Genomic DNA, 26889 nt, shown 5'->3' with positions numbered 1-26889 from the left:
GTATTTTTGTGTAGTTAATATATATGATTTTCCAATTCAAGTTTGTATCTTATTTTGCACTTAATGTTTGTTGTGGTTTGACTTATTTGCACTACTGAATGATAAAATATAAAATTAAATATAGTAAAAAATAAAAGACTTAATGGGACATTTTTTTTATTTTCTCTCTCTTGCCTCCAGATTTACTTACTGTTATGTTCATCTCTGTTCTTTCATGTTCTTTTTTGTTTTTTTTAAGTTAAATATAATTTGATTATTTTTGTTGTAGTTTATTCCATATTTTTTTTCATTATAAAAAAAAGTAACTCTCTCATGTTCCATTTGATATTAAAATATTAGTTTCATATTTTTTTATCTAACGAGTCTTTTTTGTATAATAATTTTTTATGTATATAAAAAAGTTAACTATTATATATTTTTTCATAACTTGTGTCTTATTATCATATGATAATTCATTTTTAGTCTTGATTTTTTTTAAAAAATAAATATACTTATATGAAGAATAAAAATATATATTTATTTTTAAAAAATAATAAAAGGAAAACTAAATGTAAAAATAAAACAACACAAAATCAATTTTTTCACATGTTAATAATTCAATTATTTATTTTTATTTTATTAATAACAATGATTAAATATGTAAACTTTGAGTATATTATTTTAATTTACAAATTTATTAGTCAAGATTCATCACTATATACTCACTAGATAACACCCGTAAGCTTAGACCCGTCAATTTGGTCCCCCTTACATGGTTTGGCCCTAACCCACGTAGGCTGGGGTCAGAAAAATCCACAGGGCTAAAAAATCCCTCGTAGAAAAAGCCCACGGGACCAAAATATCTTCAAAGGCCCTGTGGACCAGGGCCAACCCATGGGTCTTTTCTTGAGAAAAAATGTTCATTTTGAATACAAGAAAAAATATAATTAACTCCTAATTTATTACAAAAATAGTTACTATAAAAAAATTAATCAAAATTTTTTATTGGAGGAGAGTTCTAGAATCAAGAAACAAAAGCAAAATGACAATATTTATTGAGTTAGATTTTTTAAGTATATAATTAAAGGATCATTTTATAAATTTGAAATTTAAATATTTAATTTCGCTTTTTTTAGGTTATAAGTTAGAAATTTACTTTTTATCTAAAATTATCCTAATTGAAATTTAAGAGAAGATTTTCTCTAATTGAAGCTCTAAATTTAAAAAAATACGAGGCTTCTTTATTTTTTTAGAAAGCTATTGAAAAATAAATTAAATATAAATGATTTTATTTTTCATTTTATACTCAACAAATCATGCTCATAACATAAATAATAAGTAAAAAGAGAAAACTCATAAACCTTGTGCAGACTGCAGTTGTATCTGCCCATAGGTTTCAATCTCATTGTACTATTCACTCAAAATGTTTACATTTTAAATATCATAAACATAAACATACATTTATGTTATGTGTTCTAATTGAAAGTTAAAAATAAATTATTTAATGTGTTAGTTAAAGAATTGAAACACTCTAACATTTGTCATTCTTTAGTACTTTTAGGTCTATTTAAAATTTTCATTTTGTTTTATAAATCTTTTTATAATATATCTTATGATGATTTTGAGAAAAGATTATCAAAGAGAAAAAAACAAAATAAAACATAAGTTTACTTTACACATAAAATATTAATACTATTTATGATCCAAAAATTTTAGATAATAAAATTTTGAATTGATTTTAATTTTAAATAGTTAAAAACATATTGAGTGATATTTTAGAAGTCGAGAAAAAAAAAATAGTGATTCTTTTTAAGAACGGTAAAAACACTGCAAATATTAAATCAATTTAATATGTTATTATCTCTCTTTGGGGTTATTTTGATATTACTAATTATATATAATTTTCTAATAATTGGTGTCTGCAATATAAGACATAATTGTATTAAAATTGGCAACAAAATAAAGCATTTTTATAATATTTTAGTAAAATAAATTTGTAATACTATTTAGTTGTGTAAAATTAAGTGTGTGGTTTGTAATTGTTTTTAGTTATTTAAAAAGGTGGTTATTTTGAATATTAAATATTCTATTAAAATATAATTAATTAGTTTTATTTAATAATTTGAAATAAGAAATCAATTATATGAATATAAAATTTAGTACTTTTAATAGTTACTATGAGAATGTTGAAGTTTAATTTCCAAAAGAAAATTAGTGGGGTTAAATCCACCTTAACCTTGACTCTAACCCCCTTGAGAAGGGGCTTTGGGAGTTTGGGCTTTTTTTTTTACTCCCATTTGAGGAGCTTCTTAAGAGGAGACTTTTTTAAGAGTGAGTTAGAACTAGCCCGAGGGTCATGGATCAAATTGACACCTCTACGTAAGCTTAATGAAACTCATACCATGCATTTTGTTTGTCATATAGTTATTTTTCTAATGTATTCATATTTTTCAATAGCTCTCTCTCCATCATAGTGAGGACACTTTGTTCAATATGTAGATAGTTACATCGGTGATCATATGGTGAGTAACATTACACATTGCTCTAAAGTAAAAATATACTGTTTCTTTTGAACCAACTACAATTTTAGTCCCTTTGATGGGTACTCTAATTCTTTTATTAGTGAGCACTTTCTTCTTTTTTTCTCCAGTTTGTTTCTTAGTCGTTACTTTTCCAACTTCAATTAGCATGAGGCTTAGTATCTAACCTTTGTCATGTTTTACTTTTATCTATATTGATGACTTTTTATTCCTTTAATAAATGCATCAACAAAATCTCTTCATTGACTTGTGTGAATTTTCATAATTCCTTCAAAGGTTCTCTAACATACTATGTTACATCAAACAACCAAACGAAGCTGCTTATTTGTATTCAAACTTAATGTTATATATCACATTAATTAACAACTAACAAACATATGAGTGGATGTCGTTTTTATATGTTATTGTTTTTTCCTAAAAATATGTTTATACTTATCAAAATTATATGATAAATTTATATGGTAATTTTTAATAATAAAACTATATAATCTGTTTAGTTAGGCTTAAAGTTCACTTATAACATGGTATCAGAGGCATTCTATTCTTCTATTCCACCCGCTATCGGACCACCCAATTTCTACTATCACGCACGAGATGTCTATACCTCGGCATGAAGGGAGTGTGTTAGAAGTCTCATATCGACTAGAGATAAGGCCAAACTATAATATATAAGTGACTTACAAACCTCACCTTACAAATCGATTTTGTGGGGTTGAGTTAGGCTTAAAGTCCATCCTACAAATATAACTACAGATACAATAACAATCATACAAATATAATTTATAGCACATCTTTCTATTTGACAATTTTTTTTGTTGTAAAAAATTGTTTCACAATTTTATTATGACAAAAACCACATAAATCCCTATACATGTGTATTATTATTGACCTGACTTTTTCCAATTGGTCTGGTCTATCATTTGCGAGCTTATTGATTATCCAGCTAAGCATGGGTTAAGATCTCTCCTAAAGAGAAAAACACAACTTCATTGCTCTCTATTTTATTGTAGGGGATCTCAATCTCCTTTGCTAGACATTGGATGCGTGCCACAGTAATGATAAACCATAATGCAAAGTTTATTGCTTTTGGAAGTAAATATGAATATAGAAAAAAAAAATCTATATTTATGAGCAATAAATATCAATGTTATTCATAAAAAAAAAAAACTAATAACCGAATGAAAGAATGTCATCCCATAAAAGGGAGACTTACCTGGGGGAAAAGGATTCGTAAAAGGTTAGAAATTTGATTCCAACAATCTCACTTAAGATTTAAATTGAGGACCACAGAATCTAGCTATGAAGATTTAGTATCACTTAATTTTGAACATAAATGAATATAGATGTGTGGCAAATTACAGATTCATCTTACCTCTCGTACGAAAACATGAATATCTTTTCTAAATTTCTACATATATAACGCATGGAGCTTTAGCTTTTATCATCCACATGGAAGAAACTTGTTACTTGGACTCTGATGCATGAATGTGGATGTTATTTAAGTCCTTGATTTGTTTGTAGTTTCGTGAGGCTTCATGTTTTAGGGGAGGCATATGATCTGCACCTTCATGGCTCGGAGAAGATTAAAAATAAAAGGGAAAGGAGGAATGTTTGTCGGATCTCATCTAACATCGTATATGTGTAAGTACTAAGTACAATGTATCGTTTTTGTTGCGTGATAATATCAATTGTGGACGGAAAGATGAGGGATATAGACACGTATACGAGAAGGTGGTGGTTGTTTTGAAGAGTGATTAAATTCATGAGTTCGTTCAATGAAAAACTAACAGGGTTCATGAATCTGAGAGGTTATCAATCTTATCCCAACATTATGATCCAAACGGTCGACTTTTTGTTAAGAGAAGCAGTGACAAATAATAGTCGTGTAATAGTTTATAATGTCTAAGTGAGTAGTAACATGGTTTCCTTTGAAGCAGCAGGTAGTGAATATAATGAAGGCATGAGTTTGTATATGTGGAATGCCACGTTGATTGAGCTGGAAGGAGGCGATTGAAATGGTGAGTGCATTGAATTTGGAAAGTGGGAGGGGAATAATCCAGGGTGGTCTTACTAGGTGGAGGTGTGTGTGTGATGAAAGGTGGTGGTTTAGAGAGAGGTTGGGTGTTGTGAAGAAGAATCATGTGGATGCATGTGCATTGGGTTGGAGAACATGCCCAAAGCAACAAGCAACACACTTAGGTACACCTGTCTCTCTCCCATTCCCTTGGAACCCTCCTTCCAAAGTGTACTGTGGCCCCCACCTTCTAATCCTTAATTCAAATCAACCCCATCATGTATATAAATTATGCTGTCTTGGTTATGCTATTCTATTATACCACTACACCACACACCACCCTCTTGTTTTAGAACCTGATCTGCTTCGTCATGGGAATTTCTTCACACCCTTCTCTTGTCTCCCTCTCTTTGAAGGATCTGCTTGAGGGAACTGAAGCAAACAGAAATTCATCATACGGGTGTTTGAGGACCAAAAAGAAGGGTGTTATTAGGAGGCCAAGGAGGGTTTTGATGAAGAGAAGGGGTGGTTGTCGAAGAGGATCAAATGGGATTCGGAGACGCGTGAGAACATTGAAGACCCTTGTACCTAACTCTGATTCTTTGGGGTTGGATGGACTCTTCAGAGAAACTGCTAATTACATATTGTCCTTACAAACGAGAGTGAGGGTCATGCAGGTTATGGTTAAGGTACTGACAGCCTCTCACGACTGATTCATCTGTTTGTAAAGACTAATTATAATTAAGATTTTTGTTTTCCTTGTGGTTTGTAGCTACACAAACATTGGTTTCAGATTCCATGTTCTTTGTCTCCTGCATCTAGATTTAGATCAGTTTTATGATCATTTTCATGGTGTAAGAATCATATGACTGCCTTATTACAGTCTTTGTTATACATATATTTACCTGTATTAATCAATCGCTCAATTGTGATATACTACTTTTTTTTTAGTTATTATGCTTGAAATGATTGCCACTTGATAACATGTAGAACGTAAATGATCGACCATAACATGCACTCTTGAAATCTGAAAATGTGGAAATTTTGATTTTAAGAGTCAAAATACACATCTAAGTTCCTGTTAATCTGGCGAGAAGATTTACAATAGTGAGTTAGATGCCAAGTCGGAACCCAAAAATCTTAGATTGGTGGATTAATATTCCACTAGACATGATCATCACTTTTTCATTTCTATCGAACTAAAAATTTTCTTCGTAAACTGAATTTCGGAAAATTACTTTTACTTTATTTATTGAGAATTGGAATATTTTATGAGAAAAGACCTATAAATTTATTACTTTAACATTTTGACTTGAGATGTAAATTTCTTTCTCATCATTTTTATAACTTTTTATGAAAACTTAATTAAATCCTTTTATAGGTTAAACTCTGTTATCTTGTTGTTGAATCTCCTGATAAATCTCAGACTTGTGACTTTTTATAAGAGCTTAGTTCTCGCAAAAATTAACGTAAAATATGGTTAAAAGTAGGAGTAAATGATGCAAGTTTTTTTTAATGCAGGGATGACCTGTTTCTGCAGCTCATTTCTAAGATTTTCTCGTCTTTTCCTGTGCTTTTAAGATAGAAAAAACATACGTGTCATTTTTTACGAGAAAAAGAAAAACTATTTGTGTTGCTAAAAAAGATGACATTGTATATTATTTTCCTAATATTGCACATCTGTGTCAAATTTTACAAATTGAGTAATAAAAACTGTAAGTTAATACAACAATTTAAAATAGGAGCTCGCAGAAAATAATAAGAATTTGGATAAATTTACTTCCTCTAGTCAATTTAGTTTATAAAAACGTGTAACATAAAGTGTATATTTATAAATGTTAGGGGTTTCTTTTTGTATAACGAAATACTTATAATAAATGGAATAGTTACTTTTGAAAGTTTTGAATTATAATATTGCAAAATGGAGTACATTCTTTTGCAGTGTGTTGTAAAATTATTATTATTATTTGTTATGTTTTAATTTAGTGGTTGGGTCCGTAGAGAAGATGAACTCATTCCGTACGATAACCGTTGACTAACATGCTACTCATTTAGTAAAGTTAGTTTTTCTCATCAACCTTTATTATGAGAAGACGTGTGTAATGCACCTTTATCCAAAATAATCGTACTTACACTGATTTGAGGAGTGTCCCATGCCAAGTTTAATTTATATATATATATATATATATATATTATGAATAATGATATTTTGATAACATTTTTTTAATAATATTTTAACATCATTTACGTGTTATTTTGCGATTGATTCAAAATCACTTTATAATCAATAATAATTATAAACACTAATATAGATCACAGAATGACATATAGATGATATTAGTTATTCATATATTATTTAACTTCTTTTAACATACACTCGTAATATTTTGTCAGCCTACCCTTATTCTATTCTCCTATGCGATACAGTGCTACCTACTTTGGTGATGATTATTAATGAAAAATCTTAATATACTTTGGTAACATAAATAAACTACTTTCTATTTAATTTGATTAATTTATAAATTAATTTATCAATTTATAAGGCTTAATAAGAATGTCGAAGTAGTTTGTTATACAATCTTCTAATTTATAAATTACAAGTTATTTTATTTAATTTATAATTTTTTATTGATTTAGTTTTATTATTATATGTTATCTATTAATATGTTTTTATATCATTTTTATTTTCTTTATCTATCATTACTTGTTACAATTTTGTAGAGATAATTTTTTAGAATTTGCAAAAAGTTATTTTAAGTCAAATATATTAAATTTTAGCAGTTTTGGGCTTCTTCTTTTTTTCTTTTTTTAAATCTTATTTATAAGAGTTTATCCACAGTTCAAAAGACTAACTTTGTTAAATAAAGATTTATATTATAAGCTTCATATGTAGAATATTTCACTTATTTCGTGGAAAGATATTATATAATTGAATATATATATATATATATATATATATATAATATTTAATTCAGTATAAACAAGTATTTAATATATTTTATTTTTAGAATAATAAAACAATAGTCTTAGTTTAAAAATTTAATTTTATTAATTATGTTGGACTCTGTTAAAATAATTGAGCATGAAGTTATATAGTATATTGTCACGTATTCTTCAAGAGGAAATTAATGTTAATATGTGTAAAAAATTTATCAATATAAAATTAAATTTAAAGAAAACTAATAAAGACTTTAAATTTTAAGAGCAAAAGGGTAATCACTTAAGGTTAATTCATATTACGAGACAAAATCTATATATAAGATGCATGTTCAATTATTTTAACCATTAATAAAATAAAAATAAAATCAATAGAATTAAATTTTTGAAAATGAGATTTTTTTTATTGTAATAAGAATGAAAAATATGAATATTTATTATAATTTTATATTCTATATGTTTTAATCATTTTAAATATAATTTAAATTAAAAGATGATAATTGAGAATTTAAATACAAAGTTGATTATAATAACTTCCATGATAATATTATCGTGATAATTTCTATAATTACTCCATATTACTTATTTTATTTTTCATTTCTTTTTTATAACAAAATTCTTTTTTTAAGTTTTAAGTACTTTATAATTAATTAAGGTATTTTCAAATGAATATTTTGATAAAAGAATTTGATATACTAAGTACTCATAACATTTTTTATCCCATTATCTTTATTTGATTTTCAACTGATCGATTAACTTGTTGTTTCTCTGTATACTTTCCTCCAACTTATTAGTCATATTATTGAAAATATTGAAAAGAAACACCAATCGATATGAGTTAGATAGAAAAACAAGAAAAATAGATAGTTGACGACAGAATAAACGACATAATAATTTACACGAAAATAAAAATATTTTAAATTGAAGAATTTTTTAATAAAAAAAATTAAAATCACCTAAACTTTCAAAAATTAGTAAATTTTTAAAACATTTATTTATTTTTCTCATAATTACCTTTAATAATATATTGTGGATATATATTAGTAAAGTTTTAAAATATTAACTTTGTGGGGTAGGAGAGAATCACCTTTATGTATAAAATTCCTAAAATATATTCAAATGTAAAGAAAAAAATTAATAAATTGAAAGTTAGATATGTGAAATGAGAATAGGTGGGCTTGGTGTTTCAATCGAGGATAGAATAATTTGAAAGAGAGAATGGTCATTTTTGTGAATTCATACAAGTAACAAGAACATCTTAAATAAAGAAGTTGATGATGAATGGATGAAGAATTTATATAATATTTTATATTTTTATTTTTATTCAATGTTACACTTACACTTAAATTTGAGTTTTTAACAACTTCTCCTTCAGATCTTCATTACATCGGTCTTTATAATTAACATTAAAAATTGTTTATTTTTACTTAATTTTTTAATCGTTATTTAATTTTTTTTTTAAACAGTGTTGTAATTTAAGGCAGCCACACGCAAGTACGTGATGGATGGCTTATATTGAAAAATTCTATTTTCACACAAGCAAAACATGAGACATTAACACAAGCACAACCTAAATAACATCATCATAATCTTATTCTTAACTATGTTTCTTTCGGAATCATGACTATGATTTCATATCCTCCATCTAAACAAAAATAATTATAGCCTTGACAATTGTTACATGCATAGCACTGAGAAAAAGATAAATAAAGGGTCGCAAAGGCAATTCAACTCTGATCAATAATAACATATCACATTCATTTTCAAACCTCCCCCACAGAAACATTTAGGAGTTCAGAGGGAGAGAAAAAGAGAGAACAAACAAAATGCAGAAGCATGGTTTTTCAGCGAAACGTAGCGTGTTACCGTATCAAACACCGAGACTAAGGGACCACTACGTTCTGGGGAAGAAGCTGGGACAAGGGCAATTTGGAACCACTTACCTTTGCACGCACAAGATGACGGGGAAGCTCTACGCATGCAAATCGATCCCGAAGAGGAAGCTTCTGTGTCAGGAGGATTACGATGATGTGTGGAGGGAGATTCAGATCATGCACCATTTGTCAGAGCATCCCAACGTTGTTCAGATACAAGGGACGTACGAGGATTCTGTGTTCGTGCACCTTGTGATGGAGCTGTGTGCCGGGGGTGAGCTTTTTGACAGGATCATTCAGAAGGGGCATTACAGCGAGAGAGAGGCCGCAAAGTTGATAAAGACCATTGTTGGGGTGGTGGAGGCGTGCCACTCTCTTGGGGTTATGCATAGGGATCTCAAGCCTGAGAATTTCTTGTTTGATACCCCTGGTGAAGATGCCCAGATGAAGGCCACGGATTTTGGCCTCTCTGTCTTCTACAAGCCAGGTTCCTTTCATCTTTTCTCTATCCAATTTTTCAAACAAACGGTCCACAGCCCTTGTGTTTTAAAGGTCTAGCCTCTTGATCAACTTGATCAGGCACTCTATTCTCTAATCAGAATTCAAATTTCACGTCTGTAATCTATTTTACCCTTTACAGTAAATTTTTGTTACCCAAGATTATCAAGAAGGAACTTCAAATATGAATTTACAACAAACACCAACAACATCCGCGCATAAGTGTCTATTACACAATATTATTGACATGAATATTCACTCGTGAATGCAGAATACCTCAAAAGCACCTGCATATAAGTTTAGTCTATTCGTATTGCATATACATGTCTGCTGATTTTGCCAATGTTCATGATGTATGGTATGGTCTACAATATTTTTTTAATTTTTAACAAAAGTTGTAAATTGTGGTCATGATTTCATCGAGATTTTTGATGTGGTAGGAAATTGCAGGAAAATGTCGCTTCAGTAGCCAAAACTGCAGTTACATGTTCCAAATACCAATCAAAAAGCGCGGACACAGACCCCCCTTGCCCCCTTTTTCATATAAAACCTAGTTATTAACAAGTTGATACATTTACCACTAAATAAAGTGAAAAAAGGACAGGCAAAGCACAAGTTATTCCATATCTCCCTTTGGGATCGAGGAACTTATTACAAAGATTCTTCGATTCCATGATTCCTTTTGGATAAAAACATGTATATTTTGGACGAAGCGATTGAATTGAATACCTATATTCTGCGTCGGACGCAATTTTATTCTATTTTTCATGATGTGGAACAAAAATTTTCCCTTTATGTGTTTAGTTAGTACCGAAAAGAAAACAATATGTATTTACTGCTCATGCATGACTTACAATTCCTTTTGTTGTTTGTCCTCAGGACAAGCCTTCCATGATGTAGTGGGAAGTCCGTACTATGTTGCCCCTGAGGTGTTGTGCAAGCACTATGGACCAGAAGTGGACGTATGGAGCGCTGGTGTTATCCTATACATCTTACTGAGTGGGGTGCCACCTTTCTGGGCTGGTAACGATTCTAATGTTTACTGTATATTTTTTGGACTGACTCTATTTACGATTTAGTCTTCTGGTTGTTATCCTCGTCGTGCCTGAGTTGCTTTCACTTTTTATATTACCTCAGAGAGTGAAGCAGGAATTTTCAGACAGATTATAAACGGAGAGCTTGATTTTGTTTCTGAGCCGTGGCCAAATATCTCAGAAAGTGCTAAAGAATTGGTAAAACAGATGTTAGACAGGGACCCTAAGAAAAGAGTTTCTGCTCATGAAGTTTTATGTGAGTTCCTTGAGTACTAGTCGTCACTGGATTTTCATGTGCTGTTGGCGTATGCCAGATCGTTATATTATCAAAGCTTTGTAGCAGATTTAACTACTATGGAGTCTTGTATAATCAGGTAACCCTTGGATTGTTGATGATATTGCACCCGACAGACCTCTGGACTCTGCTGTTTTGACACGCCTAAAGCATTTCTCAGCAATGAATAAACTTAAGAAGATGGCATTAAGGGTATGTTTGGCTATCATTATACGCCTTATCCTTCTGTTTGATTTCTACAATGATAATAAAAAATTTCCGGAGATTTTTGTTTACTTGTTGAATGGGATAAGTTCATAACTTGTATATGGCTTAAGAGTAGCATTTGCTTTTTAATAATTAAGTATGGACTTCTTAATCCCTTCCACATAATAACTTTGTATATAGGATTGTAGATCTTAGAATGCTTTTAATATGTCATAAATATAAGGGCAGTGATTATGATGATGATGAATGTATATCACATAAGAAAATAAGGGTAGCTAAATACAGAATTGCCAGTTTCTATGAATTCATCTCTCTCATATTAGAGCTTTCTCCATTTGATGGATGTTCTTATCATTTGTTAGATTTCTGTTTGTTCCAGTTAATGATGATTAAATCATTTATATATTTTTTGTTTCAAAATAGAAATTCGTATGTACTTTATAAATTTTATATGCTCTGTCCCTTTTTTATACAGTCTGGTTGCGCTGACACATCTAAATATTCTTTTCAGGTCATTGCTGAAAGACTTTCAGAGGAAGAAATAGGTGGATTGAAAGAGTTATTTAAAATGATTGACACAGACAACAGTGGGACAATAACTTTTGAGGAACTGAAGGAGGGTTTGAGAAGTGTGGGCTCTAATCTCATGGAATCTGAAATCAAATCCCTTATGGAGGCGGTAGGTAGATTACTATTACTGTTATCGGAGAATGTAATACAGCTGTTTTTAGTGTTATTTCAAAGAAGTTCATAAATATTCTGCTTCTAATGTGTATTTTGAGTTGGGTGATCATTCATTGCCTTTGGCAGGCTGATATAGACAACAGTGGAAGTATAGACTATGGTGAATTTCTTGCTGCTACACTGCACTTGAATAAGATGGAAAGAGAGGAGAATTTGGTTGCTGCTTTTTCCTATTTTGATAAAGATGGTAGTGGTTACATCACCATTGATGAGCTTCAGCAGGCTACCAAGGATTTTGGCCTTGGCGATGTGCATCTAGATGAGATGATCAAAGAGATTGATCAAGACAATGTAAGTTCCTGTAAGGGTGTTTACATTTTCGCTAGTACTTGCTGATGTGATTGTTTGTCGTCAGTTGTTTAGTTTCTCTAACTCTTGTTGATTCCATTTTTAGTTTTCCCAATAAAATTGATGATATTACATGAATTCATATCTAAACTTAATGAAATAACATTCTCATAGCAGGTCTCTAAAGTAAATCAAACTTTTACAGAGACACTGATTTCAATTTTCACTTAAAATTAAGAAAAAAAACAAATTTAACTCATAAATACTTAATAAGGCTTTTCTTTCTGTGATAGTGTTGTTTGAAATTATCTTTGAGAGCCTTCTCTTAGGTACTTGAGGCATTGTTTTCCCTTAACTTATGAGGCTTTAGGTCCTAATTGTGTATCGTTGTTTTTCAGGATGGCAGAATTGATTATTCAGAGTTTGCAGCAATGATGAAAACGGGTGATCCGAATGTTGGTAGAAGCAGAACCATGAAAGGCAATTTGAACTTCAATATTGCAGATGCTTTTGGAATGAAAGACTCTTCCTCTTGATATGCTACCTGATTTTTTTTGTACAGTTAGGACCAATGATAGTAGAACAAAAATGATAGTAAAATTTTCCAACAGCGTGGCTATAATATGTTTTGTATTGGAACTTTGTTTACCTTCTGGAACAATCTTTTTATTTCTTTAGAACATTATGTGAAGTTGAATATGTTAACCATATATTTATATATAATGTAAATTAATTTGAATGATTTGTGTATCGTACAAGTGACCCAAGATTAACATGCTACAACGACTCATGTCTCTAGAACACCAACCAGTCATAAATCCTAAAAACCATTTAACTATAATCTATAATTGAGTTTACAGGTAAACCGTATTTATTATGTATTGAGTCATGATGACTATGCTATTCACACGTTTATAAGGTAAAAAATATGAGTTTGAGAATTTAAGATTTTATATTCTGATCGATTATATTACTGATTTAAGCGTTGGATAAAGATCTGTCTGCACGGTATCGCAACAAAGCCGAAAGAGTTTGCTTTCACCCCAGAGAAAGGGAACGTGATGCTATTATTTGCGGAGTCAAGAGAAAGCAAGGGATAGAGAAAAGAGTGAAGAAAAATTGTTAAACGACTATGGTTTAAGAAAAGTGATGCGACCGAAAAATATCTAATAAAAATGTGTTGCCGGTCGTAAGGATGGTAATTTGTGACACCAGGGATAACAATGGATTAGGAATAATAAGTCATAGCGTTTGCAACCATCCCCAGATAATTTCAGGAGTAAGTGGATGTCTAATGTTCTTTGTAATAGTAAAAATAAAATGTCTATTTGCCTTCATTTCTGAACATGAAAAATTATTACCATGCCTTCTCAATACAATTAATGTCTTTCTTGGAAGAATGAAAACAGAAAGGAGTAAACAACCATAAGCTAAAAAGAACGAAAATAATATTGATGGTTATGTTATTAAATGGAAATAAAGTAGATGTGATCTTGATATTATAAAAGAAAACCAACTCTTTTTTTCAGTTAGTACATTTTAGCAATATATACCAGGTTTAATAAACAAAAATATTCTTATATATTATGGATTCTAAGTTTTAAGATTAATGGTATTTTGAATAAAAGAGAGATGGTTGAGAAGAATGAGAGACGTGATTAAGGGTTTGGGATTTCTTATTTTTTTTTAGTTTGGAGAATGAAAATTATTCAAATACCCTCACTTTAAAACTTAGAATTTAGAATCTATAATATATGAGGGTATTTTTGCTTACTAAAATCTGGTACACATTGCTAAAATATATTACTCAGAGCGTACACAAATTAACAAACCCCATATATATATATATATATATATATATATATATATATATATATATATATATAATTTTAATTTAAAATACTAAAATATATTGTTATATTATTAAATTGAACCTGAGCAGTGAGTGTTTTTTATTTTGGAATATTTCAAAGTATCACTTTTGAAAATACAATAAGATCTACTGTACTTTTTATTATGTTTCTTAATTTTTTTACTAACTTTTTTATTTATATATTTTCTTCTCCAATAAAATATTCTAATTTCTCATTTATTTACTATTTTGATTCATTCACCCTTTTCTAATTTTATACATCCTATTTATTTTTCCTCTATGAAACACAATCTTAAAATAAGTTGTGATGAGATTACTTAATTTTCTGAAAGGGAATAATATTATTAATTTTGTAAGCTTTATAAGTTCAAGCAAAGTTAGAATAAGAAAAAGAAAATATAAATTAAAATGATTAATACAAATAAAAAACTAAGTTAAAGAAGTGTTATAAATACAAGGTTATTTTCTAACATATTAGGTAAAATGATTTAAAAAGAAAGCATATAGTCAACATGATTACTTAACTTTGTTATTAGAGTTGAGATATAAATATGTTTTCTGGATCCCATTGTTAATAATTGATTTTTTTAATCGGCTAATATATTAATAATAGGATATATGTACAATACCTATTGATAGTTCAGATGATTGATGACCAATAATAGTAGCATGTTAACTGATTAGTTATATGATCGATGACATCGAACGTATTACTTCGTGTATGACGCGATTAACTAATCTAAAACAGTTTAACATAAATTAATTAAATAATTATATTAAAATATATTGAGACATAATTAGGTTGATAAGAAGTGAAAATCTATAAGAAATAAAATATAAATACGAGATTAAAGTAAGATAGTTTTACATTGATTATTTTATTTCATATTATTGTATTTAATTTTTTTGTTTTGGGACACTTGCTAACTTTAATATTAAAATATCTTCTATAGGTGTCAACCAAGTAGTTAAGGATGAATGAAACATGTTTGATGGTTGACAAATTGGAGACACAAGTTCTCTAGTGAACGTTGTCCCGAAGAATTTATAAAAACAAAGCTGTTTTTTTAGTTTTAGATACTTTTTTGAAGAGATTTTGAGAGAACTTATAAATCACTTACCTTTTATTGAGTAAACACGATTAGAGGTTATAAGAGAGAACGATTCTTCAATATATTGTATTATTTTCATCGAGGACCTAAATCTCTTTAAGTGTTAAAGCAAATATAACTCATTGAAACTCTATTTATTTATCAAAGTACATTTTTATTACATGTTTATGAATTAGTAGTTTATATTTATTGTCGGATGAACTTATCACTCATCTTATTTTAGTGACTTAAGATTGATTGGGAGGTAGTTTTAAGTTGTGATCCAACTAATTGTCATCCTACTTTTAGATGTTAGGAATAAACGTAAGATTCTAATTAATTATAAAGTCATGATGAAAGATATTCATTCAAACTATCACTGATGAATACATTTAAATAAAACTCTGATGACATGATTTAATTGTATATTTATAAATAAAGATTGATTGATTACAATATACAAAGTGATGAAATATAACTTTAACAAGTTTTTATTGTCTTGAAAGATAATCATATACTCATAATTGTTTTAGTAGATTGTTAACATATTAAATGAAAACTATTTCTTTACATCAAACTTATTTTCTCACTTCTAATACATATCTTCCATTGTTTGATTTTAATCAAACTTGGTTAAAATTTTGTGTATTCTCCAAAATTCCGATAAATACAATATTGTTGTACTATAAACCATCCATGCTGGAAAAATTAATTACTTTTGAGCATCAACATTTGCTGCGACCCTTTTACAAAAATATATCCATATATAAGGCTTTTCTCTAATTAATCCGGAATTTCCTCTAGCTCCGCATTTTGAAACGAACCTACGGATTTCCAAAGTTTGAAACATACTAATAATTGTGTTTGCTGTATGGTGTCTGCCTCTACCATGATAGATATATATATATATATATATATATATATATATATATATATATATATATATATATATATATATATATATATATATATATATATATATAATTAGAATCTATTAATGATGAATGTAGGTGAGAAATTTTTTTTGCTGCCCATAAAGTGAGCTAAAGATAAAATTGATTTTGGTTTTGGACCTGATTCAAACGACAGTAATTATGGCCTTGACAGTTGTTACAAGACACTAAAAATGTGGCATGGTGATCGTGGGAATTCAGTTGGTATTATGAGTTTTGGAGATTGTTAGGAGGGAGGAGGAAACTGGGAAAATGTCGAAAGATTGGAGCGCATCAAAGAGCAAAAATGTGTTGCCGCACGAGACCCCGGACCTATTGGAGCACTACATTGTGGGACAGAAGGTGCTGGGAAAAGGGCGCTTGGCCACCACCTACGTGTGCACCCACAACGAGACAAGGAAGACTTACGCGTGCAAAACCATCCCAAAGACGAAGCTTTTGTGCCAAGAGGAGTACGATGATGTGTGGAGGGAGGTTCAGATCCTGCACCATTTGTCGGAGCACCCCAACGTGGCAAGGATACAGGGAAGCTACGAGGACAAGTTTGCGGTGCACCTTGTGATGGAGCTGTGTCGTGGGGGTGAGCTTTTCTATAGGATCACTCAGAAGGGGTATTTCAGCGAACGAGAGGCTGCCAAGTTGATGAAGACCATTGTTGGGGTGGTGGAAGTGTGCCACGCTCATGGGGTCATTCATAGGGATCTCAAGCCTGAGAATTTCTTGTTTGATACCATCGCCACGGATGCCACCCTCAAGGTTATCGATTTTGGTTTCTCTGTCTTCTTTAAACCAGGTTCCATTCATCGCTTATATTCAATTCGATTTTATAATGCATGCCTTTCCGTATGAATTTGTCAATCAAAGTCATCAAATTACCTCCCATCAATGTATGTGTAGTGTAACAGGTCCTTACAGATTAGTGCGAATCAACTTCAACACATTTGTTGGTGTGCCCGTGGGTTTAGCTGCTTGCTTACCCTTGACATGGGTATCAAAAAATAGAGAAATATTAAATGTTCAAGATTTCCTGTTTAATAAACCTCTCAGTAGGATTTAGAAATGTTCCCCTATGTCTATCTATGTCTAATTTACAAAATTATGATGCATGGTTATGGTTAACTTAATAACAACAGGATTAATGTAAAATTTAGAATCACAAACAATGGAATGCAGAAGAACCCATCTCTATCTATCAGCTAGAGTTTTTCGCAATGCCGTGCATTAAAATCTATCTAATAAGACAATAATTCTATAGTTATACAAAATTATGGTGAGCATTAAGTGAAAGGCCAAGATATCATAAACTCACTGCCATCAAATGCTAGTCTAATTAAAACAATCCATCATTTAATTAGCACAATATAATGATTTTTGTAAATTTTGGTGTAATAAGTTTTCCAAGAGATATATCGTGTCATAGTTGTATTGTATACATTTCGAAAGATGACCAAAAAAAATTATATCTTTTGGTGAACCAACCATCTTGTTCATACATTCTTTTTTGAGTTAGTTTTCTGTTATAATTCAGACTAAATTGTAACTGTTTTGTGCTCCTATATGAGGGAATGTTGAGCAACAAATAAATAGTAAGCAACTTAATGATTATTTTGCTTTCTTGATTAATTCTGAATAACTTACAAAGAGTCCTTTCATTTCTATCTGTGTGTTTGTTCTTTATTTTGTCTTAAATGGTGTAATTTGCTTTACCTATTTGCTAGTTCTTTCATTGTTATTGGACACAATTTGGCACTTGGTGCAAAACCATTATTTTCATAATTAATATTATTTAATTATCTAATTCTAATCCACAAATTTCTGACTCACATTATATGCCACTTTTTTTTTTCTTGATGTTATATAAATTTTCCTTGGTCACTTAACCATCTTCCTGGATTTAGTATGCGTGTATGATTTTGGCAAACAACTACCGAACACACTCTTACCTTTGCCCTTTTTCTTGTTTCTTCTCAGGACAAACCTTTAGTGATATAGTAGGAACTTGCTACTATATGGCCCCAGAGGTGTTGGGCAGACAGTCTGGACCAGAAGTGGACGTTTGGAGTGCTGGTGTTATTCTATACACCTTACTGAGAGGGCTTCCACCTTTCTGGGCAAGTAATGATCCTAATGTTTACTGTAATTCTCTTCGACTAACAACTGAATTTTTTTCTCTGTATATTATTTGATCATATGCTTGTTATCTTTGTGCCTGAGTTGCATTCAATTTTTTCTTTTTTTCAGAATCCGAATCAGGAGTTTTCAAACAGATTTTGCATGCAGAAGTTGATTTTGCATCTCATCCGTGGCCAAGTATATCAGGAAGTGCTAAAGATTTGATAAAGCAGATGTTGGATAAGGACCCCAAGAAAAGAATTTCCGCTCATGAAGTCTTGTGTGAGTTTCTTGAATACTAGTTTTAACTGAATTTTCTTGTGCTATTGGTGTATGGCAGCTCATTACAATGTCATAGCTTGGTAAAAGATCTAACAAGCATGGAGGCTTGTATTCTCAGGTCACCCTTGGATTGTTGATGACAGTGTTGCCCCGGACAAACCTCTGGATCCTGCTGTTTTGACGCGCCTAAAGCATTTCTCAACAATGAATAAACTTAAGAAGATGGCGATACGTGTATGTTTAATTGTTATGCCTTACCTTTTTTTTGTTTGATTTCAACCATGATATTAATTTTTTCTTGAGGCTTATATTAAAAATTTGTCGAATGAGATAACCTATCATAACTTATTGTTGCAAAATCAATCCAAAATTCCAGACATTAATACAGGTAGTGGAAAGTCAGGATTCCAAGAGGTAGGGGTAGGAATGCATCTTGACTCTTGAAGAATCCCATTCTCATAATGAGGCATGGATGAAGAGGTGAAATAATTAAAGTCTATTGAGTCTTATTTATGGTGGCAGTCATGAAGCTTTGTTTTATAAAGGGACATATGAAGAAAAACGATACACTCAATCTAGAGAGAGGGTCACCGCCCTAAGATGCGACAGGATTTTCTCAAGTTTTTCTGGAAAACTAATGCATTGTTATATAATGAAATACTTTAGAGACAATTTGGTGGAAATAGACACGAGGTGTCTAATCATGTAAATTCATACTTTTCGGTTGTTTTGTGTATGGTCTCGTACTTTGACCCTCATTAGGTGTGAGAGGAGTTTTTCCCCATCACTTCTATATGACATAAAAGTTTCATGTGCCATTTTTTTGGAGGGTTATCTAATTCTGGACGAATTTTCATTTAGTTTTTAGTTTGAATATATATATACACACAAAAGGGTTCTATGAATCCATTTCTCTCTTAGGTAAGAGTTTTCTGCTTTTGCTGGATATTTCTATCCTCGGTAAGGTTTCTGTTTGTTCTAGCGTGATGATTAAATCCAGTTCTATGGTCTCTTTGTTTAAGCATTTCCATTCATTTTGATTTTGGGTCTTTTATAAGGACTTCTAGAAAAGAAAAATATGAAGAAAAAAAATGAAATTATTTTCTTTATAGGTTAAAATTAGCTTCTGTACAAGTGAAAAATAAAAATGTAGAGAAGTTATTTGAGAGAGGTTCTCCAAATTAGATTATGCATGCAGAAGTCAATTTCATTTTTTTCTTCTTATTTTCTCTGAAGTTTGTCCAAACATAAATGATCTTTATGCTTTATCATTTTTCTGTACAGTATTGTGTTCATATAAGTCGTGCACTTATATTTTACGTTGAAAAATTCTTCAGGTCATAGTAGAAAGACTTTCAGAGGAGGAAATAGGTGGATTAAAAGAGATATTTAAAATGATTGACGAAGACAATAGCGGGACAATCACTTTTCAGGAACTCAAAGATGGTTTGAAAAGTGTGGGATGTGATCTCATGGAATCTGAAATTAGATCCCTTATGGATGCGGTAGGTAGATTATAGTTAATATAGAATAGAATGTAATAAAAACGGAGGTGTTATGTGAAAAAGCTGCATATCTTTTTTGCTTCTTTTGTATACGTTGAACTGGGTGATCTTTAACTGGTCTCTCTTGTGCACTTTGGCAGGCTGATATAGACAACAATGGAACAATAGACTATGGTGAATTTCTCGCAGCTACAATGCACTTGAATAAGATGGAAAGAGAAGAGAATTTAGTTGCTGCTTTTTCCTATTTTGATAAAGATGGTAGTGGTTACATCACCATTGATGAGCTTCAACAGGCTTGTAAAGACTTCGGCCTTGGTGAGTTGCATCTGGATGAGATGATCAAAGAGATTGATCAAGACGATGTAAGTTCCTCTGATCAATAGTACGTGCTGATGTGACTGTTGTCACTCTGCTTAGTTTAACTGAACTTCGTTGTTGAATTCATTTAGTTTAGCAATAATCACTCGAACAAGTTATCTCTAAAATTAGTGAAAGTGAAATATGTTTCTACTTTCTTGTTTCTCTTGCAAGTCAACCATTAGGATCAAATACTGCATAAAGATTTCATGTTTACAACTTTTGCTATGTTTTTGAATTCTCATTTCTGCCTTTTACGTGTTTATTCTAAAGTTTTTTCAATATTGAAAATGTTTTTAGCAATATTTACTAAATTCTCAGGTTTCTTAAATAAACCCTTTAAATATCATCTCCAACCTTACTTTTATTTGAGCTATTAATCTATATCACTGATTTGAGCCAAATTTTAAATGCTAATAACGTTCTGTTAATGCTTCCTTCCTAACGTCTCTCAGGTCTTTTATGTTAGCTGTCCCAAAATAAGGCTTTTCTTTCTCTGATATTTTGAATGAATTTACCTATGATACCTTTCTTTCTAAAGCAGAAAATGTTTTTCTATTCTAATTTGTGTCCTTTTTCAGGATGGGAGAATTAATTATGGGGAGTTTGAAACAATGATGAGAAGGGGGGAACCAGGTGGTTGTAGAAGCAAAGTCATGAACAGCAATCATAAAACTTCATTATTTCCTGGTTTAGGAGTGAATGACTCATCCTAATATGCTTATTGAGATCTTTAGTGCCGTTAGGAAACATATGATAGAAGAAAAGTCAATAGTTAATTTTTCATGCACATGATTATTATATATTTTACATTGGAACTCTGTATTCGGTGACGTCAAATAGACTCAACATACAAGGTAAATTGGCTTTTTGTGTTTGTGTTGAGCAAAGAGAAAGGAAATATGTTGCTATTATTTTTCAAGCTGCATAGTCATGTTGCCTCTAAAAATTATGAGTCCAATTCTTATCTGACTGGGCTAACCTAACTTGGTTAATAGTTAGGCTTAAAAATGTTTTTTTCCTCAACTATTATGAGCAATGGTAATTTGTCCTGAAACTTTGATTTTGTTTGTTGAGTTTTAACTTTTTAATGATTTTTTTTAAACATTTAGATGTAGTGACTACATTCTTGACCCCATCTTCTCCATTTTCCCATCCCATTTAGAGCCACAATCCAAATCTTCACTGCATGCATCACCATCGCCTGTCATCACAATGATTAGTGATGTTGTCGGTCTAACCTGCTTCTTCTTCTCTCTTCGTGCATAAGGAAAGACATTGTTGGTATTATTTTCTCTTTTTATACATGGAGATTTTTCTTTTTCTTTTTCAAAATGAAAATGAAAAATTCTCATGTGGGAAGAGAGAAGATGATGTCCACAACGTTTATAGTTATTGTGACGACAAATTATGATGATATGTGAATGCCATGTGAAAATGAAGAATAAAAAAAAATGTAGTCATTACATCTTAATGTTTAAAAGAAATCATTAAAAAATAAAATTTAACACACATGTTAATACAAGTATAAGCCATACATATATCTACGTGGGAAAGTTGTTTTCCACATGAGACAAAAGTTGTTAGTAATGAGAAACTAAATTCATTACTCTTAGAAAGTATAGGACATAATTAAAGTTCCAAACATTAAACAATTATAATATTACTTAATAGTTTATAGATAAAAAACATATTTAAACATTTTAGTTATAATAAAATGAGTTCTCTTTTTATTAGTGTATAATTTTTATATGTTAAATACTTAAATAAACTAAATATAATTTTACAATTAGTTCTTGCTTTGATAATTTACCATACTATAATTATAACTCAATATTAATTAAAAACTATTTACACACTTCGTACATTTTAATTAAATTTTGATAAAAATATAACTTAATTTTAAGCTGAAAATATTTTATACGATCTACAACTTTGTAAGAATTTTATTACTATTAAAACATTTTTCTATTTTTAAAAATTCTCGTTTTCTAATTTTTTTACAATAATAATTTATCCCGAAACATATTTTATTTTATATCTTTCTTTTTATGTTAAAAATAACTATTATGAATTAGGTATTATAACTGGTTTAACTAATCGATACATATGAGTCATAAAAGATCAATATTTTAAAGACTAGCTACCAAGTAAACTAAATGGATCAGATTCAAACCACTAATTTGACTCATTCTTACATCTATATATGACATCTATATAAAATAAATCGAGGATAACAAACATCAAATTAAGCAAAGTTAGTATAATTTCATTTTTTTAAAATTTGAACTCACTTGAGTTTATTTTAACTGTATAAATTCTCTATAATACTTTTACTTAGACTTGAGTTCATCCTTATTTTGGTTGTTCTAATTTTAGTTAAAATAATATATAGGAATAATTAGTTTTGTGATATAAGGTAGGAATATTACCCCTAAAAGGTTGAAATCTAAAAAATATCAAATTAAGCAAAAAAATAAAATTTTTATTGTTTGTTTCTCCGTAAGGTTGGTGCAGAGTGTGGCGTGCCTTATTTTAATTTGTTCAATTTCTATTGTTAAAAAAAAAAGTAAAACCAATTTAAAAATAATTTTTGGGTGAAAAATAAAAGTGAGAAGAGAAAAGGATAGGAAAGAAGAGAGGATAGATAGGCCTGAGAAGAAGAGACAGAGAGAGAGGTCTCTCAAAAATGGCCACTGCTGCTGTTTCAACTCTGTGCGCTACATTCGGAACCCATTGCACCATTTCTCACAACCCTAAACCTCTATTTTCTCAATCTTTCAATCTCAATCGTTTTCCTTCTCACTCTTACAATTTCACATGCTCGCCTCGCTCACCTCTCGCACCCGTTCCCAAGTCCTCAGAATCTGCGGTTGCCCAAACCGAAACGGAAACCGGTTCGACCGAGCCAGAACCGACCCAGATTGTCTCGGCTAAGGCACCCTCATGGGAGCCCGGTCTCTTCGCAGTCGTAATGGTGAGTTCTGATTAATGAATTGGGAATAACTTTCTTTTTCTGAAGTTGGGTATGGGATTCGATGACCCAGTGTGGAAATGTTGCAAGCTGCGGTTTAAAATTGTTGACCCAGATGAGTTTTCTGGCCAATTGCATTTGTACTCCAAGATTTGAGGCTGCTAAATGCTTTTAATTATTGCTTATATATGTTTTTGGTGCTATTGTAAAGTGGCGGCCATCGATTAAAACAGTTAATTCTGGTTGTTTGAAGTGTTGTTTTATTGTTCCACTTAAGTTTGATAGGATATTTTTGTGGTTTCTGCTAATATTATCTTCTGTCTTGTGTGATTCTGAACTTGTTTTTGTTGTATTGTCTAGATTGGTTCACGCCAATATATTGTTCACCCCGGGCGAAAGCTTGTTGTTCAGAGGTTGTCAGGTGCAAATGTTAATGATAAGGTGCATAACTATGATAGCTTGTTTACTTCTTAACTTCTGCTGTTTTGGAACAATATAAGACCTTTTCTTACTAGGTGGAGTTTGCTACATGGATCAAATGATGTTGTAATATTCTATTCTGAAATATCTCTGTAGACAAACCCCTGATTTCTCAATCCGTCATGCTGATGTTGTCTGTAACTTTTCTCGGTCGGTCTCCCTCTAGCTCAAGTAATAGATACGCTTTAACTCATCAGCCACAGTTTTGTATCATTCTTAAAACTCTTTCAATGTTTTTTTTTTCTGTCTTTGATTATATGCTTCGCCAGCTTACTACCATCACTTTCTCCCCAAACATTATTGCTTTTAAAATTTCTGTGATTTGAGCGTGATGGCAGCTGGGTAATAAGCATTTGAATAGTGAATATCAGAATAGTGTTTATGCATGCGAAAGTGCATGAATTACAGCATGTCATTTTTTAAGGGCAAAATACCATAGTATGTTATTATTATTGATGTAATTGGTAGTCACAAGAAAATGTATCTGCAACAGACAGACAATATATCTGTTCATTTATTATATCAAAGTTTCGGCTCTCCAAAGTACAAGATAGATATTTGGAGAATGAAGTTCATTGACTAGTGTAATCATATATCGTGAAAATTTAACTGATTGTAGATTTAGGACCTATTAATGATCTGAACCATGGTTTAGGACATGTAGATTTAAAGGTTCTGACAAAAAAGTCTGTTTAAGAAACTTGGCCTAAGTAAGCTGAATAAAGTTATTTTTACGAGTGGTTCGGGGTGATGTTGATGCCATCTCAAGTGATAATGCTATATGAACAACTTCTGTAATTTCCAAAAGATTATTTTATTATCAGTTTAATTTAGTTGTTGGTAACTACAGATTGCTTTGCACAAAGTTTTACTGGTTGGCACTGATACATCTTGCTACATTGGGAAACCAATAGTTACAAATGCTGTGGTATATGCAACGGTTGAAGAGCAGGTACAGCTTTTTCTTTTCGTTTATCTTCTCTAGATAATATTTTTAAAAGAAATCTTCTACCTACCACTTTAGTTTTAATGCAGGGTTTAGACCCCAAAGTAATTGTCTTCAAATATAAAAAGAAGAAGCACTATCGCAGAAACATTGGACACAGACAGGTACAACAGTTATGCTTTAACTTGTGCAATCAAATTATTTATCAAATATTTTGCAATTGAAATGTTGGTTTGCATGGCTTGGGAGCGAGTGGTTGGGAATTATTTATTCGTATGGGTGTACAATAGCAATAATGAGGTTTAAACCTAGCATCTCATGCAAACTATCACCCCACCTTTCTTAGACAGTTTGGTGGAATGATCTGTCCGAGCGTTTGAGGAATGTAGAAGTAAAATGACAAAGTTTGGTTATCATGAAAATAAAATTTCATGCCTTTGGAACCATAAATTTGGGAACTAGACATCTCCTTCCATGGCAGTCATCACTTCACCATACTTTTTAAGTGGCTATAACTAATTCCACTTATTATACTGAGTGGTGCAAGATTACCATGGCATTAATGTTATGCTACTTAAATCATACAGTGACTTATCAGAAACTGAATAAAAATTAAAAAATCTTGTGACATCTCTTCAAATAAAGCTTAGTTGAAAATGATTTCGTCCCTGTTATTGAAATGCTTGACATTGTGTTGATTTCAACATGTGACAGCCACACACACGTATACGGATAAATAGCATTATGGGCTATGAGAACTACCCAAAAGTTACTATGGACGATATCAAATCGAAGGATTCCGAATCATGAACATCTTGTGAACTGTCCCTATACTGTAGCTTCTTCATCTCCAATTTTATGCAATCATGCCGTCTTTATTAGTGTTGCTTTAAAATTACAAATGTAATTGCATATTGTAATTTTGTATTATTGTAATCTCCCGTTTCCAAATACATTGCTATTTCTCTAGCTCCAAGTTACACGTTCCAATTTTAGCTCATAATGTGCTTTTGTTTGCTTGGAATTGTAGTCAGTTTTCTTCTTGCCTTCCATAGAAGAATGGCTGGAAGAAATTTAATTTTAAGATTATAAGTAATTGGCTTATCCTCTTTTAATTAGTTCCATTCCTATATGCAGGAAGTAAAAAACTTAAACACACGCCAAACATCAAATGGTTAACAAGAAAGAAAACTGTGTTCATTTTTTTTTTTTCTGAGAAGAGAGTACGGGAAGGAAGTATTTATTGTTTCATTTGGTTGGTTAAAAAGAAAGAAAGAAAACTAAGTATACAAAACTTCGAAACTTTTCCTATTGTTCTTTTGAAAATCTAGAACTTCCTCACCTTTCTCGTATGCTCTCTGGAAACAAGTAATGCATTCAAATTTGTCAATGTCCTGTGGATTTTTCCTTATGTATTATGAATTTTGTTTGTGTGTGACTGACCCAAAGTGTACTCGAACCATGCAAAAAGAGAAGGGTTAGTAGCACACTTAACCTGATTAATATTTCAAGATGTCTTGTTATTTGGTAATTCTAAAAAGAATTTTACCAAATTAAGAAACTTGCCAGATTTAGTGAGTTTATGCGAAATTTTCTTAACACAAATTAATATTTCTCGTACCAAATTTTAGTAAGCAAGTTCAATGTTGATATTTGCAAGTAATTATATTTTTCTATACTCTAAAAAAACAGCAGGCAACATTTTAACTAGCTCCACATTGACCTTCAAATTGTAATGGTTCAGTGCAACATAAGCATATCATTTCCATACAAACATAGATTTCCTACCTCAAATATCAGTCGCATAAAAATAGGCTCAAATCTAAAACGATCCGTTGTTATGTATAATTTATGTGGTAAGGAAGATCCCAATGCCTATTAATACTATATTTTAATATAACAA

At 30.8% G+C, this 26889-nt stretch overlaps 4 protein-coding genes across 5 annotated transcripts; all 4 read left to right on the top strand.

Annotated features, from left to right (window-relative positions):
• Positions 1-4766: 4766 nt before the first annotated feature.
• On the top strand, positions 4767-5427 carry UPB1 (transcription factor UPBEAT protein). The gene has a single exon (XM_047306717.2). It carries the CDS (start codon positions 4905-4907, stop codon positions 5244-5246), a length of 342 nt encoding a protein of 113 aa, XP_047162673.1. The 5' UTR covers positions 4767-4904; the 3' UTR covers positions 5247-5427.
• A 3746-nt stretch (positions 5428-9173) lies between these two features.
• Positions 9174-13160, top strand: LOC124832497 (calcium-dependent protein kinase 4-like). The gene is made up of 7 exons (XM_047306715.2): positions 9174-9831; positions 10722-10865; positions 10980-11132; positions 11251-11363; positions 11890-12057; positions 12189-12413; positions 12809-13160. The coding sequence occupies exons 1-7, from the start codon at positions 9297-9299 to the stop codon at positions 12944-12946; spliced, it is 1476 nt and encodes a 491-aa protein (XP_047162671.1). The 5' UTR covers positions 9174-9296; the 3' UTR covers positions 12947-13160.
• Positions 13161-16434: 3274 nt separating this feature from the next.
• Positions 16435-21511, top strand: LOC124832493 (calcium-dependent protein kinase 4-like). 2 transcript variants are annotated; one of them, XM_047306712.2, is made up of 7 exons: positions 16435-17120; positions 18299-18442; positions 18569-18721; positions 18840-18955; positions 20059-20226; positions 20367-20591; positions 21168-21511. In XM_047306712.2, the coding sequence occupies exons 1-7, from the start codon at positions 16580-16582 to the stop codon at positions 21300-21302; spliced, it is 1482 nt and encodes a 493-aa protein (XP_047162668.1). In that variant the 5' UTR covers positions 16435-16579; the 3' UTR covers positions 21303-21511. The 2 variants fall into 2 exon arrangements, with proteins under 2 accessions (XP_047162668.1, XP_087952565.1); XM_088096439.1 differs by lacking the exon at positions 20059-20226.
• Positions 21512-23198: 1687 nt separating this feature from the next.
• Positions 23199-25955, top strand: RPL21C (Ribosomal protein L21). The gene is made up of 5 exons (XM_047306714.2): positions 23199-23563; positions 23921-24001; positions 24891-24992; positions 25076-25150; positions 25701-25955. Exons 1-5 carry the CDS (start codon positions 23276-23278, stop codon positions 25794-25796), a joined length of 642 nt encoding a protein of 213 aa, XP_047162670.1. The 5' UTR covers positions 23199-23275; the 3' UTR covers positions 25797-25955.
• The last annotated feature ends 934 nt before the right edge of the window (positions 25956-26889 follow it).

This window comes from Vigna umbellata, chromosome 8 (genome assembly GCF_029865625.1).
Source record: "Vigna umbellata cultivar VRB3 chromosome 8, Vumbellata_1.0, whole genome shotgun sequence".
NCBI classification, from domain to species: Eukaryota; Viridiplantae; Streptophyta; class Magnoliopsida; order Fabales; family Fabaceae; genus Vigna; species Vigna umbellata.
This window is presented reverse-complemented; position numbering and strand designations above follow the sequence as displayed.

Bases quoted from the DNA above. Each gene is read 5' to 3' on its own strand.
- RPL21C (XM_047306714.2), top strand. From the start codon at position 23,276: ATGGCCACTGCTGCTGTTTCAACTCTGTGCGCTACATTCGGAACCCAT. The intron at 23,564-23,920 runs GTGAGTTCTGAT...TGTATTGTCTAG, and splicing joins GTCTCTTCGCAGTCGTAATG to ATTGGTTCACGCCAATATAT. The intron at 25,151-25,700 runs GTACAACAGTTA...AACATGTGACAG, and splicing joins GAAACATTGGACACAGACAG to CCACACACACGTATACGGAT.
- LOC124832497 (XM_047306715.2), top strand. From the start codon at position 9,297: ATGCAGAAGCATGGTTTTTCAGCGAAACGTAGCGTGTTACCGTATCAA. The intron at 10,866-10,979 runs GTAACGATTCTA...ATATTACCTCAG, and splicing joins GGTGCCACCTTTCTGGGCTG to AGAGTGAAGCAGGAATTTTC. The intron at 12,414-12,808 runs GTAAGTTCCTGT...GTTGTTTTTCAG, and splicing joins AAGAGATTGATCAAGACAAT to GATGGCAGAATTGATTATTC.
- UPB1 (XM_047306717.2), top strand. From the start codon at position 4,905: ATGGGAATTTCTTCACACCCTTCTCTTGTCTCCCTCTCTTTGAAGGAT.
- LOC124832493 (XM_047306712.2), top strand. From the start codon at position 16,580: ATGTCGAAAGATTGGAGCGCATCAAAGAGCAAAAATGTGTTGCCGCAC. The intron at 18,956-20,058 runs GTATGTTTAATT...AAAATTCTTCAG, and splicing joins TTAAGAAGATGGCGATACGT to GTCATAGTAGAAAGACTTTC. The intron at 20,592-21,167 runs GTAAGTTCCTCT...GTCCTTTTTCAG, and splicing joins AAGAGATTGATCAAGACGAT to GATGGGAGAATTAATTATGG.